The sequence below is a fragment of the Apodemus sylvaticus genome, chromosome 12, assembly GCF_947179515.1.
Source record: "Apodemus sylvaticus chromosome 12, mApoSyl1.1, whole genome shotgun sequence".
Taxonomy (NCBI): Eukaryota; Metazoa; Chordata; class Mammalia; order Rodentia; family Muridae; genus Apodemus; species Apodemus sylvaticus.
Window position 1 is genome coordinate 62,595,925 of NC_067483.1, and position 16,591 is coordinate 62,612,515.

The following is a 16,591-nucleotide window of genomic DNA, read 5'->3' on the forward strand; positions in this document are numbered from 1 at the left end:
AGGACTTACTTAACAAAGTTGGGCTAATCTGGAATAATCATCATTACTTAATAAACAATTCATCTAGAACCTGATTATTCCTGAACAAACATCTCTTCTAGCAGGAATTCTGTGCTTGAATGCTATCTTAGAACTATGCCTATGACAACAAAGAACTGGCACAAATTTTCAGAATCTCCAAACACTACTGTGGTTTAACAGTCAAACTAATGTTCAAACCATCAAGTACATATTCAGGTTTAGCTCACAGCAGACAGTTGGTCTACTGACTCACCCTACGGCACCTTCTCAGTCCCAAACTGGGCAACCGTACAGACAATAGGCTACATTCAGATTTCCATACTGATTGTGATCCAAAAGTAAGAACAATGTGGTACAGGGAGCTAAGTGTAAGTTCCTGTAACTCAACAATATCACAAAAAAAACTTTAAAGGTGTCACAGCCACACAGCTGAAAGACAAAGGGATGGTGAAGCCTATTTACATTGTCACTTAAGGTAACACTTGACTTTGTAGAGAGTTGAATAACTCTTGGGAAATACAAATTTTACAGTTAACCAAGTGTTCTGTCCCATAGCTGCTGCTCTCTGGACACAGTGTCTGCACTAAAGCAAACCAATACAGCTCCTAGCACCTGATATGCACCTGCACACCTAATAATGTAAATGCTCAACTACACTCTTGGCAATGCAGCTACTCACCAGATAAAGACTACTCTTAACCCTCAGGTATCATCCCCACTACCCACTGCGACTACCTAGATACTTAGGAGCAGGTTGATTACATTGGTAAGTTTCCTACAATATACAGGATCAATTAAACCACCTCTGTATCATCAACCAGCTAATAAGAATTAATCAATTTACTCTGATGAGCTTAGTTTTTGCTAGAATAGCAAAGCAATTACATTGTTGTAAAAAAAATTAAAGAATCTTTCTTTACAAAATATAACTAGTATCTTAGACTAATTTTATTGCTTACCAGTTCTGCAATGTTACTATCTCACTGATTCAGTGTAAAGACTTCACTATTTTTTTTAAATGCAAGGGAAACTTATGTTGGGCCATCATAATCACTCAATATAGTTACTCTTAATTTTTATACTGCTTTCATTTGGGCTCTGAACACTTGGAACTGCACACCTCAAATACCAAAAGACCTAGAACACTAGGTCATAAAACTCCATTACTCCATTGTGCTTGCGTATTGTAATAGGGCCCTAGATTTAGAAGGCTCTGAGACCTTAGCACAACTGACTCCATGATGGAGTGTGCTACTCAGGCTGTCAAACTCAGTACCACCTGCCAATACTAAAACAAAGGCCTAATCCATCCAAATCCATATGGTGATCTGAATAGGAATGTTCCATAGTGAGTGGTACTATTAGAATGTATGGCCTTATTGGGAAAGTATGGCCTTGTTACAAGAAGTATGTCACTGTGGAAGTGGGTTTTGAGGTCTCCTATACTCAAAGTTCTACCCAGTGTGGAATCCAGTCTCCTCCTGGCTACCTTCAGATCAAGATGTAAACTCTTTCCAGGACAGCCAGGGCTACACAGAGAAACCCTATCTTGAAAAACAAAAATGGAGGATGGAGGGGGGATGGAGGGGGAGGGAAGGAGAGGGGGAAGGAAGGAGGGGAGGAAGGAAGGGGAGGGGGAGGAAAGGAGGGGGAGGGAAGGAGGGGAAGGGGGAGGGAAGGAAGGGGAAGAAAGGAGGGTGGGGGAGGCAAGGGGGGAGGGAAGGAGGGGGAGGAAAGGAGGGGGAAGAAAGGAGGGGGAAGAAAGGAGGGGGAGGGGGAAGTAAGGAGGGAGAGGGAAGGAGGGGGAGGGAGGAAGGAAGGGCAGGGGGAGGGAGGATGGAGGGGGAAGGGAGGATGGAGGGGGAGAAGCATCTTAAAAAATGCTCAACATCATTAGTCATTAGGGAAATGCAAATCAAAACAACCCTGAGATTTCACCTCACACCAGTCAGAATAGCTAAGATTAAAAACTCAGGAGACAGCAGGTGTTGGCGAGGATGTGGAGAAAGAGGAACACTCCTCCACTGCTGGTTGGGTTGCAAATTGGTACAACCATTCTGGAAATCAGTCTGGCGGTTCCTCAGAAAACTGGGCACGTCACTTCTGGAGGATCCTGCTATACCACTCCTGGGCATATATCCATAGGATTCCCCAGCATGTAATAAGGATACGTGCTCCACTATGTTTATAGCAGCCCTATTTATAATAGCCAGAAGCTGGAAAGAACCCAGGTATCCCTCAACAGAGGAATAAATACAAAAAATGTGGTATATATACACAATGGAGTACTATTCAGCCATTAGAAACAATGAATTCATGAGATTCTTAGACAAATGGATGGAGCTGGAGAACACCATACTAAGTGAGGTAACCCAGTCTCAAAACCCAATACGGGTCAAGACCAAAGTGACATACATCTTTAATTCCAACACTTCGAAGGTAGAGTTAGTCCAATCTTGTGAGTTCAAGGCCAGCATAGCCTATATAACAGCAAGTTCCAGGCCAGTCAGAACTGCATTCTGATACCTAATCTTAAAACACAGACACACAGACACACACAGACACACACACACAATTTAGACTATGATCAGCATCCTAAAACTCAATCAGAAAACAAAAGTATAAAAACAGAATAGATTAAAAGCAGATAAAATACTGTTTGATTAAAAAACATTTAAATTATTTAAACATTTGTATATTCATACTCAGAGGTATATTTAAGTACACATAAAATATGAAGGTCTTGCTGGATGTAGTGGTGCATGCCTTTAATCCTGGCAGAGGCAGGGTTATCTCTGAGTCTACAGATCAAGTTCCAGGACAGCCAGGGGTACACAGAGAAACCCTATCTTGAAAAACAAAAATCAACACCAAAAAAAAGATTATGCTTAATAATAAAGTAATTTTTTCTATAACTCAAAATTATCTATTGCTAAGAATAGATATTTATTTTTCTTTGTAAACTAAGAAACACTATGCATTATATCACAAACTACCAATTTAGATTTAATCAGAGATCCCTTCTAAAAACATCACAGCTAATGAAAAATGTTAGTAGACCTGACCTTACATGCTTTTCACTTACAGCCTTAGATCTTACCTAAAGCATTTACTTAATGTCGACACACTCTTTCCAATACTCTTACTTCTGTGTCATGGTAACCAAAATACCAGACAGAAACAGGAGGCAGAATTTGTTCTGGCTCAAGGATTCAGATTTGAGCCCAGCAGTGGGAGGAGTGGCAGAGCAGTGTGAGGCAGAGGCTGCCCAAATCACCCAGAACAAGAAGCAGAGAAAGTAGACTACAACCAAGGGCCAAGGCTAACCTTCAAACGCCTTGCTATCCATGATCCACCTCCTGAGGATTCCACAGCCTCTCAAGACAACAATCCCACTCAGAAACAAAGGGTTAAACATGAGTCTGTCAGAGGCAGTTCAGATTCAAACTACAGAAACCTCCCACAACAGCTGCCCTGCTCTGTCTCCATGGCTGGTTCTTCCTTGACCTTCTAGATCCCAACAGGAAATCACATGTGTCCTTTGGACACTACAATTCTTTCTGCACAGTTCTCTCTTGAACACCTACCCATTTCTATGCTTTATTTATTTGAATAAATAAATATCTATTCAAATGTCAGAGAAGCTCATGTTGGGATTTACTAATGTGGAGGAGAACAATTCTGGGCAAGTATGGTCAAGAGAGAAATACATCAAAGTAGAATTGAACCCAAAATGGACTGTCCATACAGGTAATTAAGTCACCAGGGAGCCAGGCACTAGTGGTGCACACCTTTAATCCCAGTACTTGGGAGGCAGAGGCAGGCAGATTTATGAGTTTGAGGCCAGCTTGGTCTACACAGAGAAATCCTGTCTCAAAAAAACAAACAAAAAACAAAAAACAAACAAAAAAAACCCCCAAAAAACAAAACAAAACAAAAAACCCAAAAAGTCACCAGGGTTATGCAGAAAGTTGAGGTAAAGCTTTAAATGAGAGCTGGACATCTCCATTCTCAGGAAACAACCAAGAGTTCAGCAGCAAACTCTGTAAGATACTGGATGTCCAAAGATCCATTTTGCAGGAGACATAGGAGTGCTGATGTTGAAAAAAAAATGGCAGCTAAAAGAATGCTAGCTCTAGCCTTTGATGGCTTTGGCACCTCTCCATCCAATCTCCCACTGCGCCATGAAAAGAGTAATCAGGCCCATCTGAAGGCTGCTGAGAGAACATCTGAATAAGATGCTTCCAAAAACTGTACACAAGCTAGGAGGAAAAAACTCATCCTTTGAACAACTAATAAAATAATTAAATGAAATAGAATAAATAAATATCTATTCAAATGCCAGAGAAGCTCATGTTGGGATTATTTAAATTAGCTGGGAAACTAATAAAGTCATATGAATAGTCATCCCTGGACTAACCCATAATAGTGAGGGGGGGGGTGTTGCTGTTAGTTTGTTATGATTATGACAGTACTAAGACTTTAGAGGGTATTTCCAGAGACTTTGTCAAGATAAGAAAGAAATTCATAGCCAGGCAGTGGTGGCGCACACCTTTAATCCCAGCACTTGGGAGGTAGAGCAGGTGGATTTCTGAGTTTGAGGCCAGCCTGGTCTACAGTGAGTTCCAGGACAGCCAGGGCTACACAGAGAAACCCTGTCTCGAAAAATCAAAAAAAAAAAAAAAAAAAAAAAAAAAAAAAGAAAGAAAGAAAGAAAAGAAAGAAAGAAATTCATTATTGATCATTATATTACATCCAGGAGATAATTCAAACAGGAAGGGGTAAGTTTAGTAATGTACAAGGGAATACAAGATGAAATCTCTCTGAATCTGACTCACTGATTTGATTCTGGACTCACAAAAGCATCTACTTATCAACAAGGCTCTATGAGACTTGTGATGCCGAAGGCAATGCTCTAGGCAATCTATTATAAGGACATTACTAATCTCTAAAGTACATTAAAACACAAACTTTAAACAAGCTACACATACAAAAATAGAAGTTAATACTTTTTTCTCAAACTCCAACAGCACTTTGCAGATGAGACTCTGGGGACCAGTACTTAAAGGGGTGCAGATAGTGTTTTAGCCAATGAAAGGGCCCGGAGTTAACCTAAGCAATAATCTGGAAGTGGCAATAAAAACTTATAAAAAGATGAAATCAAATTTATAACTCTGAAGGTCTTATATATAAGGGAACCTAAGCAACTTTATATAAATTGTAAACACTAAGGTGCTAGACATGTCCTTAATCCATCCAAACAAGCCCATTATTGCAGCAGAAGCTAGCATAAGGTAGCTTCAAATGACACTGAACAAGTCTGAGGTGATCACAGAAAGTTTCTTTCCTTTGTGACTACTCACCTGAATAAAATGTGTTGATTTTGGCAAGTTCCTTTTCACAGGTTTGGAAAAACTTTTCTTCAAACTTGGCAAAATATCTCTTAACTGTATCCTCATCTGTAACTGAAAAGCAAGAAAAAAACATTCAAATTTAGGGCAGAAGACCAACTGGGGAAAGTAGGGTAAAATAAGGCTCGTTTTCTTAGTCTTCGGAGCTGCAAGCAGAAGCCAGTATGTAAGTACCTGGAGTGGGAAGAGGCTGATGCAGGCACACTACTGCTATAATAAAAGTGACCATGTGAGAAGAGAAATGCTCTAAGACTTCATAAGAGGGAGAAACTTCTGGAGGCAGTTAATCAAGAAGATTCAAGGGCTGGCAGCTGAACTGAGTAGAATTAACTTAATCAAAAGGAAAATTAAATGTTTCAGAAAAGAAAAAAATACAACAACAAAGACATGAAGAAGAGAAAGTGCAGCGTGTTTCAGAAAAATTGGTTAGATTTGTGTTTTATATTATGCCAGTATTCACTTATTTTTATTTTAGCTGTACAGAGGTGGTCTGTTCTGATGGTCCACAGTGTTGGTCAGAAGCATCCCAGTAACATAATGACTCAAAAAAGTCACCTGTACAGTGGGTAAATGACAGCTGATACCTTCAGGTCAAAAGGTGACTCCCAGAAATACCACCTAATCACTTTGTGTGTAGATATGGTTTATCAGATCCTTCAGTCTTCTAGGATCATAAATATCTGTAACATAAATCTAAATATTTTTAAAACATCAAATGGGCCAATGATATGTCTTTCTGTAAGCTAGATCTACTTTGTACATTTTGTCCTAGAACCTACAAACTATTAAATCTACTGGAAATGCAGAATAAAGAGCTTCAGGGACCTGCAAGACCATTTTTTTTCCCCACGTAAGATTTGACTAGACTTCCCAGATGTTAACCAAAATATAGAACCTTTCCATTTTTGGACCTAGAGGACCTTAACTTTAGATGTATAGAAAAAGAATAGGCTCCTTTCCATCCCCAAACTCCTAGAATGTTAATGCAATCCTAGAAACCTTTAAATATTCAACCTGTGTAAAAATAAATGAAATGTCATTTCCCTAAGAAATATGATACACACATAACACATATACATATGCACATACACACACCCTCAGCACTAGAAATACTTTAAAGAGAGATGAAAATCCCTGACAGTTTTAAAGGGTTGTCATATCTGAGCAGTGAGATGGCTCAGAGGGCCATCAAGTGCTGGCCATCAAGGCTGACAGTTCCTGAGGTACAAACAGTGGAGAGAACAGACTCTTCTAAGCTGTCTACAGCTGGCAAGTGTGTCCCCCTAAATAAATAAATATAATAAAAGAACTTTTTAAAAGGTTATCAAATCTATTCATTTAATTTAAGTCTAAGCATAAATTTGGAATGCTGTATTGACTCTTCAAAAAGTATGGAAGACTACTTTATGTCCCCAGGTAAACCAGCAATTAAGGTTTAACAAAGGCTGCTCAAGGCCACTGAGAATCATTTGCTTTTCAAAGAGTAAAGCAGGCCCCAGCTTTTTAAGGAAGCTGACCCTGAGTTCCATGGTAACAGATGCTGCGCTTAGAACAGCATCTTGCTCCAGCTAATTGAAAATAAGAGCAATAAATTATTTTCCTACATTTTTCATTTTAATTTTGCTACCTATTGCTAAAAAAGAAATCCCCAAAGCAGAGATGGGCTTGGCTATGTTTCCTGCACTTTTCTACTACATTAAGATAAAGTACCAAAGTCCAGCAAGGTAATTTAAATATAGCTTCTATTGGTAAGAACAATCTTAAACACATTAAAGTTTATATAGAAGTTACATATTCAGGAATATCAACAATGTAATATATTGCCGAGGACTTAGAAACAAAAACATCCATCTATGCATTAATTGTGAACATTCTACTTTTTTACTTTAACCACTATTTCATCTAAAATATCAGCAGTCTGTTATCTCTATTCACATACAACTTCATGGCCAAGAATTGAAACAGAATACAGTAAGGTTTCAGCAACACAGGGAAGTCAGAGCTGAGAGCAGAGAGACACTGTAAGTAACAAGGGCAGCGATGCAGAAGAAATCAATACTGCTGCTACTGCTGTCCTCTCAGATTAAAGACCTGATACACATAGGAACTGGAGGCAAACCACAGGTAGACGGTTAGGAAAAGACAGAAAGAACAGAGATCTAAACAGACCTGCACATAAAAGAATGGATTATACAGAAGTCTCTCATAAAAACTACACAAAATACAGAAGCCATAAATAAATGATTAACATGTCTACAAAATGAAGTATCTCACTTTAAAAATGCTACAAGTGCAATCAAAAAAGAAGTGGGAGAGGGAATTTTCTATGTTCAGCATTTAATAAAAAATTTATATTCAAAATTTACACTCAGAGTGGGGAAATGGTTTGGCAAGTAAGAACACTTGAGTTCAGATCCCCAAAATCCATGCGAAATTTATTTTAGAAAATGTTTATAAGTCAATATTAAAATTATTTTTTATTTCTTAATAAAATGGGCCAATTAAAGCAATTCATAGAAAAGTGACAAGCGGCCACACACACACACACACACCAAAAAAATTGAAAGGAGGCTCAACATCAAAATTCCAAATAAATTCAAGATCTAAAATATAAAATGAAATTTCACTGTCAGATTGGGAGTGATTTTAAAATAGTAACATTGCTCTGGCAATGATAAGGGTAAATCAACAGTCTCTTTCCCTTGCTGTCGGTAGCTGTGTGGCTCTGTAGTCTCTATAGGAAGATAGTTTGGCAGTAGTTATTAAAGTGCTCAGTATGCTCAATCCTACTCACAGAAAAACATGTTAACAGAATCTGCACAAAATAATGTATGGATTTCATTCACCATTATTTTTTAATGATGAATTAAATGGGTCCAGAGAAGACAAATGGGTCCAATTACACTATAGCAGTATTTTTTAAGTGTACATGACGTTTTTGTGACATCTCCAAGGGGGTCAGTTGTATCAGATAAAGCTGAGTATCTCCTTCCCAGCCAACAACCATCAGAAACTCACTAAAGAGGACCATGAACACAAGCTTTGTACTATCTATGAAAACCAACATACAGAAGTATGTTGGTACTTCTTGGCCACAGAAGTAACTGCTGATGCTCTAGCTGAAGACTGGATGGGTTGTGTGGTCGGAATCAATGGTGGGAATGACAAACATCGTGTTCCCACAAATCGGGGAGTCCTCACCCACAGCAGAGTGTGCCTGCTGCTGAGATGGGCATTTCTAAAATAGACCAAGGAGAACTGGAAAGAGGAAGCACAAATCTGTTTGTGGATGTTAACTGAGTACTCTTAACTTGATTATTGCTAAAAAATAAAAATAAAAAAAGAAGAGAAAGCTATTCTAGGGCCGTGCCTTGGTGAATAAAGCCCCAAAAGAGCCTAAGAGAAGTGAGCACTCTTAACCTCTGAGCATCTCCTCAGCCCTAGGACTGACATTCTTACAGGAATCAAAGGCGCTGGAGAACTCCCTCCTTCCCCCATCACGTAGGGGGAAGGCAATGTTACGGACCATTTCTCAACACCAAAAAGCTACACCACAATACAACCCTCGCAGTATTCTGATCTTGATATTTGCCCCTTTAGAATGATGAGATAGTAAATGTCTTTTGCTTATACCACCAAGCCCGTGACCTTCTGTAATAGCAGCCTAAGCAGACTTCATGAGTCAAATGTGTCCTAAGCTCAACAATTTGTCACACCCCCCCCCCCCCCACACACACACACAAACCCTAAGCTGAAATCAAGCTAGAATGAAATAGAGCTAGAATGAAAAAAGTACAAATCTTGGTAAGACATATCAATGTATCTTATGCCGATTAGCATTAACATGGAAAAAGTAAAGTATGCAAAAAGAATTGATAGTTGATCAAGACTGGTCAGAGAATGCTGCTGCAGAGATGCCTCTGCTCTGGTTAAGCAGTCAATTACAGTAATACAGTCTGAGTCCTACATTTCTACAGTTGTCTTATAGCTACTTCACATTTGTGGGTGACAGACAATTTTTCATCTAGCTCGCCATGCTCTTTAATAATACCAGTCAAGACAACTACTGTAGCTCAGAAATCACTATCAAGTGCTTTACAAACACTCTCAGGAAGATTTTAATTTTATACCAAAGAGGTCATTTAATCTTTTAATGCAGTACCTGGGCTAGCTAGATCAACACCAAACCTCTCAAGCCCAACTTACAACTTCCATGAATTGCATTTCATTTCTGGTGTTTCATAAATTTTTTATGATAGTCTTATACAAAGAACAGTCCTAATTTCCAGATCTGTAAGATACCTAGGCTTTGTCTCCATTATTTAAGTCCTATGTCAAACCATCATGTGCTCCATATAGTATTTCTGAAAAGTAAATGTTGAAATTGCATTAATATTATGAGGACGATTTATTTTGTGTTGATTTATTAACATTTAAAGTCAACAACTGATGAGGGAGTGGCTCAAAGGATAAAGCCACGTAAGCCTGGGGGCTGACGCATAGATCCCCAAGTCCGAGTCAGCTGGGAGAACATGGCAGCTGCTTCGTATCACAGCCCTGGAGACAGAAAACTAACATCTCTGGGGCAAGCTGACTACCGAGGCAAGCTGGAACTGGTGAGTACAACTTACAGGAGTTGGTTCTTTCCTTGTATCATTCGGGTTTCAAGACCCCAACTCAAGCCTCCACTGGTTGGCAGAGACATCTTCCTTCCAGCCCCACCTGCTGTGGATTTGTCAGGTGTTATTCTCAATGGTGGGAGATCTGCTTCCTAGAACTTTTTGGTTGTCATAATTGACTTAACAGGTTACTATACTCTAGTGGGTAGAGGCTTGAGTACTGTCAAACATTCTTCAATGTCTAGGACAGCAATCCTTCCCTGCCCGGGTCCCTTGCAAACAATACCTCCAAATATGTGAGGCTGAAAAATCTGCTTTCCAGCCAGTAAGCTTTACTCACTAGTGAGGGACTCAGGCTATTGTCCAGTGTCACACTAACACTGCGGCCCTGAGGGAGTCTCCAGGATCAGTGCTCCTGGAGGCACTGACTTTTCTGTCACCGTGACTACCTCTGCATTTTCACTGCAGTCTACAGGCAATGACTTATCACTTTATTCTTATCAGAAAGCATTAAAATTTTTAAATATGTGACTATCAAAAATAGGAAGAATATTTAGTGTTACTGGTTTCATGCTTTTAAGAAAACTAGTAAGAATTTTTAAGAGTGTGAAATTTATAACTAGGAATAACTAACTTGAAATTCTATTTTTTTCCCAGAAACTACACTTCATCCACAGATGGGAAGATAAATTATAAAAAGCATATTGCAAATAAGATTCCAAAGATAAAAATGTTACTCTAGAATCATTGGTGTAGTAGAAATGGGAATAGACTGTTATTCATTCAACAATACTATGTCCCTCCTACACACCAAGCAATGTGGCAGGTGTGATGAGCAAAATACATTAATTCTGCTCTCAGAGATACAGCCTACATAGGAAAGAGATGCCAATTAATGTTAACACGGATTCTGAAGAAAAGGCAAAAGAGAAAAACAAACTAAAAAAGCTCCAGTAGTGAGACCATATCAAATCTAAAAGCACTAGGAGAAGATGTGGGGGGGTCTTTAAAGAAGTGTCCTTAGAGATGAACTCTACGGGATATTTAGTCATTCACTGAAGCAGCAGAGGGTCCAAGCAGCACGAGCAGCATCTAACAAGATGCTGAATACGGAAATGGAGAAAGTAAAGCTGAGACTGAGGCTGTGAGGGGACCAGGGAACCATGGTGCCTGTTAAAGCTAGGAAGCGAGCAAGGCCTGAGCAGGCAGGGCCTCAGGAAGACTGGCTTTCTTTCTAAGAAGAACGATTACCACAGAGGGGTAATTATGAGCAGATACGTTTTCTAAATGAGAGCTAGGAAAGACCCATCAGGCACAGCACAGGAAGAGGGAGACCATGGTGGCCTGAACTACTTGAGGATGAGAGGGGGAGCTCTTCACAAGGCAGCCTGTAGGGCTGGGGCTGGTGGGCAGGCAAGGGCTGTATGGTCAACGAACCTCTCTTCTGTTCCTTTCCTCAGTGTGGCCACACTGAAGGAACCCTCTCTTTGCTTCAAATTAAGAACTGTTTAACAGGTAAAATTAGCATTTTTCACAACAGGTTTTGTGCCAATTGCCTAAGAGTTTGATGATTCTGTACATTCTCTCTTTAAAAAGGTGGACATTTGAATAAGTACTCTCAAAATGTCTTTCTTATTTTTACATTTTGTATTCCATAATTTAAATTGCTAATTTGTGCAAACTGATCTGAATTCTGCCTGGTTTCTGTGGCCCTAAACAGGAATCTCTGAGTTGAGTCTGTCTTTGAGGTTTTATCACATAAAGTTTTAACCAAATGTGATTTTTAAATATTCTTGGCAGAACACAGACCAAAAAGTCTTTGAAATCATGCTAGTGATGTGTAACAAATGAAATTAATTTCATCTGTAGTAGCTTTAATACAATCTAAAATATTAATTATGCTAATAAACATGTGCCTAATATCTGCTAGACAAACAAGTCTCCATGTGAAATACTGACAAATACATCCAAACCGGGCATCATTCAACAGTAAAATGAGCTGGTGAGCCTAGTGATTTTCACAAGTTTTTTGCTCTTGTAACTCCTGAAAGATTTCTGAATCTATCTTACACATTTCTAAGTTAAGGATTTTTAACAAATTTAAGTAGTTAGAGACAATGTAATTTCCTTTGGATTGTGATTAAAACAATACTGTGAGAAAAGATATAATGGAATTTAAATGTACAGTAATTTCATCACTACTACCAAAATTCACTACTACTTCCAAATACATAAATAAAAGGACTAGGGACACAGGGCAGCAGTAGACTGCTTGCCAAGCAAGCCTAAGGCCTTGGGTTCAATACTCAGTACTGCATAAAAACCAAAAGCACTCATCTAACACATGAAAACAAAATCTTATAGAACTGAAATCCATATATGTTTTCCTCTTGAACTTATATTTCCATTCTATTCAGATTACAAATTTTATGTTAATATATTTTTATATTTAGTCATTTACTGAACATACCACCATAATTTCCTGGGCATTAAATATTCATATGAATTAAAATTTAAGTACTAAAACTTTTCTAACTACTATGTTTTAAATATTAAAATTCCTCTTGCACTGAGCTAACACAATTATTAGAATGTACTATATCAAAATAACATTAATATTTACAAATATTAAACATAAAATGGCATCATTGAGGATTTGAACATAAATCTCATATTGAAATGGATGGAGTGCCTTCTCTAAACTCATCCATAAATCCTTTGATAAGTGTTATATGGTTACTAGAGAGATAAATATTATATTGCTTGTAAGAATAATGGATATTATATTGCCAGCACATTATAAACTGTAGAAGATCATCTCTTCATTTTGGAAATCATATCCAAAGGAGGAGAAGCTTTGTACACACAAATGATTAGTATATACAAGCAAATAATTACAACAGACATTCCTCCCTACCCCCAAATGTTGGCTATGTGCCAGGCACCAACCTGCTTAGGGACATAGTGATTGAGAAAAAAAACTCAGTCCCTGTAGTCTGAGAGAAAACAGACACTTAGTAATCAGAAGAGCCATTTAGTAATGAAAGGAGAGCCCAGGGCAGGAGAGCACATGCTCAAGGCACTAACCCATAATAAAGAGTTCAAGCAAGCCATGCAGAGGACAGACTGTGCAGCTGAGGTCTGAAGGGGCGACTGAAGGATGTGGGTAGGAAGAACTAAGAGAAAGGAGACCAGGCCAGACTAATCACATGGTCTGAAGCAATTTAGGCAGTTATTGTGACTAGTAAAAGGTAAAGAGACTGCGCTTCATAGTACAGAACACCTAACTGCTGGGGCCTTGCCCACCATATAGATTCAACTGTTGAAGCTCCAACCCCCAATATATTATTCAAAAGTGGGGCCTTTACAATTAATTGGGTTTGGGTAAGATCAAGAGGTTAGAACTCACATTAGAAAAAGAGAAAAACAAGATTACTCTCTGTTGGCACAAACCACATGCCATGTGACAACATAACCGAGAAGAGAGACTTACTTCATTAGAACCCAGCCATTTTTGATACCCTGAGATCTTGGACGTTCAGCCCCCAAGACTATGACAAATAAATATATATTGTTTAAGTCAGTGAGTCTGTGATGATGTGTTTCAGCTGCCATCTCACTAAATGTGTAACTAAGAAAGAATAAGGAGAATTTTCAGGAGCCAAAAACATGGGAAAAAAACCCTGCAAGTGTACTGAGCACTGAAACAAAGGACCTGTAATACCGCACAGGAGCCTGGAGACATGCTGACTGGGCAAGTGGCAGAATCATCCAAGATAAATAGTGTTTAATTGGGTATGGATCCATCTCACCGGAGATAATGTGACATGCTTTCTCTGAAGGGGCTTCATGAGCCACACAGCTAGGGACACCCAGTGGAGCTGTTCTTTCTTGCTTGCTGCTTGTGTTCATTTGTTCCTTGCATTCTAGGTGCTACTATATTTACTCTTCAGTAAACCCTCATTTTACTTGGTTATTCAACTTGTTCTCAGTAAAAGAGCACACGCTTTTACTTATTGCCACACCTGAATATACATAAGCCTTGAAGCCATGCAGAAGAATTGGTGTCTACCTCCAGGATAAGTCTCTGTCACCAGTTAATCAGTTTGTGTGTAGAGAAGTTCAACCCAAGAGCTTAATGTCTACAGTTAGGCAACTTATGCAAAGGCACAAGACTATATAACCCCTGGCTCCCAGATTCTTTCTAGAAGACTGATGTGAGCATATAATTATATCTGATAAGGCCTAAGACAGACCATAGTTGTTCCAATCAAGATTGCCCTTAATTTGAGAATAGAAGGTACTTAATCCTACTTTTTGCTTTATTGATCATCTCAAGTTAATAAAATACAAAATGGAAGGGCGTACCCTATGTATGAAGGGCTGAGACTCTTACCTTCACTGACTCTTTCATAAAACCAGATCTTTTGCTTAATATTTAGAAAGCATCAGAGTAAAAAAGAAGTAGATAATAAGATATAAAGCATTAATGATTTTGAGTAAGCAAAATAAATAGTTCTTTAGAAAAAGACAAAACCTATGCAAATGAGTATCTAAAAACAAAACAAACACACAAAATCAAAGATACCACCAAAATGTATTCTTAACCAGAGAGTCCTAGACAACCTTTAGGGATTTTTTTTAATCGATATATTTTTTATTTACATTTCAAATGATTTCACCTTTTCTGGCCCCCCCACTCACAGAAAGTCCCATAAGCCCTCTTCTCTCCCCCTGTTCTCCCATCCACCCCTTCCGACTTCCCTGTTCTGGTTTTGCCCTATACTGCTACACTGAGTCTTTCCAGAACCAGGGGCCACTCCTCTGTTCTTCTTGTACATCATTTGGGTTTTGGGTATTCCAATTTTCTAGGCTAATATCCACTTATTAGTGAGTGCATACCATGATTAATCTTTTGAGACTGGGTTACCTCACTTAGTATGATGTTCTCCAGATTCATTCATTTCCCTAAGAATTTCATGAATTCATTGTTTCTAATGGCTGAATAGTACTCCATTGTGTATATATACCACGTTTTTTGCATCCATTCTTCCATTGAGGGATACCTGGGTTCTTTCCAGCTTCTGGCTATTATAAGTAGGGCTGCTATGAACATAGTGGAACATGTATCCTTATTACCTGCCGGGGAATCCTCTGGGTATATGCCCAGGAGTGGTATAGCAGGATCCTCCGGAAGTTGACGTGCCCAGTATTCTGAGGAACCGCCAGACTGATTTCCAGAGTGGTTGTATCAATTTGCAACCCCACCAGCAGTGGAGGAGTGTTCCTCTTTCTCCACATCCTCGCCAACACCTGCTGTCTCCTAAATTTTTAATCTTAGCCATTCTGACTGGTATAAGGTGAAATCTCAGGGTTGTTTTGATTTGCATTTCCCTAATGACTAATGAAGTTGAGCATTTTTTAAGATGCTTCTCCACCATCCAAAGTTCTTCAGGTGAAAGTTCTTTGTTTAGCTCTGTACCCCATTTTTTAATAGGATTATTTGTCTTTCTGGGGTCTAACTTCTTGAGTTCTTTGTATATATTGGATATTAGCCCTCTATCTGATATAGGATTGGTGAAGATCTTTTCCCAATTTGTTGGTTGCCGATTTGTCCTTTTGATGGTGTCCTTTGCCTTAAAGAAACTTTGTAATTTTATGAGGTCCCACTTGTCAATTCTTGATCTTAGAGCATACACTATTGGTGTTCTGCTCAGGAACTTTCCCCCTGTACCAATGTCCTCAAGGATCTTCCCCAGTTTCTTTTCTATTAGCTTCAGAGTGTCTGGCTTTATGTGGAGGTCCTTGATCCATCTGGAATTGAGCTTAGTACAAGGAGATAAGGATGGATCAATTCGCATTCTTCTGCATGCTGACCTCCAGTTGAACCAGCATCATTTGTTGAAAAGGCTATCTTTTTTCCACTGAATGTTTTCAGCTCCTTTGTCGAGGATGAAGTGGCCATAGGTGTGTGGGTTCATTTCTGGGTCATCAATCCTATTCCACTGACCCGCCTGCCTGTCACTGTACCAATACTATGCAGTTTTTAACACTATTGCTCTGTAGTATTGCTTGAGGTCAGGGATACTGATTCCCCCAGAATTTCTTTTGTTGTTGAGAATAGTTTTAGCTATCCTGGGTTTTTTGTTATTCCAGATGAATTTGCTCTTTCTAACTCTATGAAGAACTGAGCTGGGATTTTGATGGGGATTGTATTGAATCTGTATATTGCTTTTGGCAAAATGGCCATTTTTACTATATTAATCCTGCCAATCCATGAGCATTGGAGATTTTTCCATTTTCTGAGGTCTTCTTTCTTTCCTTCTTCAGAGTTTTGAAGTTCTTGTCATACAGATCTTTTACTTGTTTGGTCAGAGTCACAACCAAGGTACTTTATACTGTTTGTGGCTATTGTGAAGGGTGTCATTTCCCTAATTTCTTTCTCAGCCTGCTTATTCTTTGAATATAGGAAGGCTACTGATTTGCTTGAGTTGATTTTATAACCTGCCACTTTGCTGAAGTTGTGTATCAGCTGTAGGA

The 16,591-nt window shown here is 38.9% G+C and overlaps 1 protein-coding gene across 1 annotated transcript in view; it reads right to left on the reverse strand.

Annotated features, from left to right (window-relative positions):
• Positions 1-16,591, reverse strand: part of Xpr1 (xenotropic and polytropic retrovirus receptor 1) — a 134,088-nt gene that overhangs the window by 60,449 nt on the left and 57,048 nt on the right. Inside the window, exon 3 of the mRNA XM_052199884.1 lies at positions 5,385-5,486. Within this exon, the coding sequence (XP_052055844.1) occupies positions 5,385-5,486 (102 nt within the window). The remainder of the gene's footprint in view (positions 1-5,384; positions 5,487-16,591) is intronic.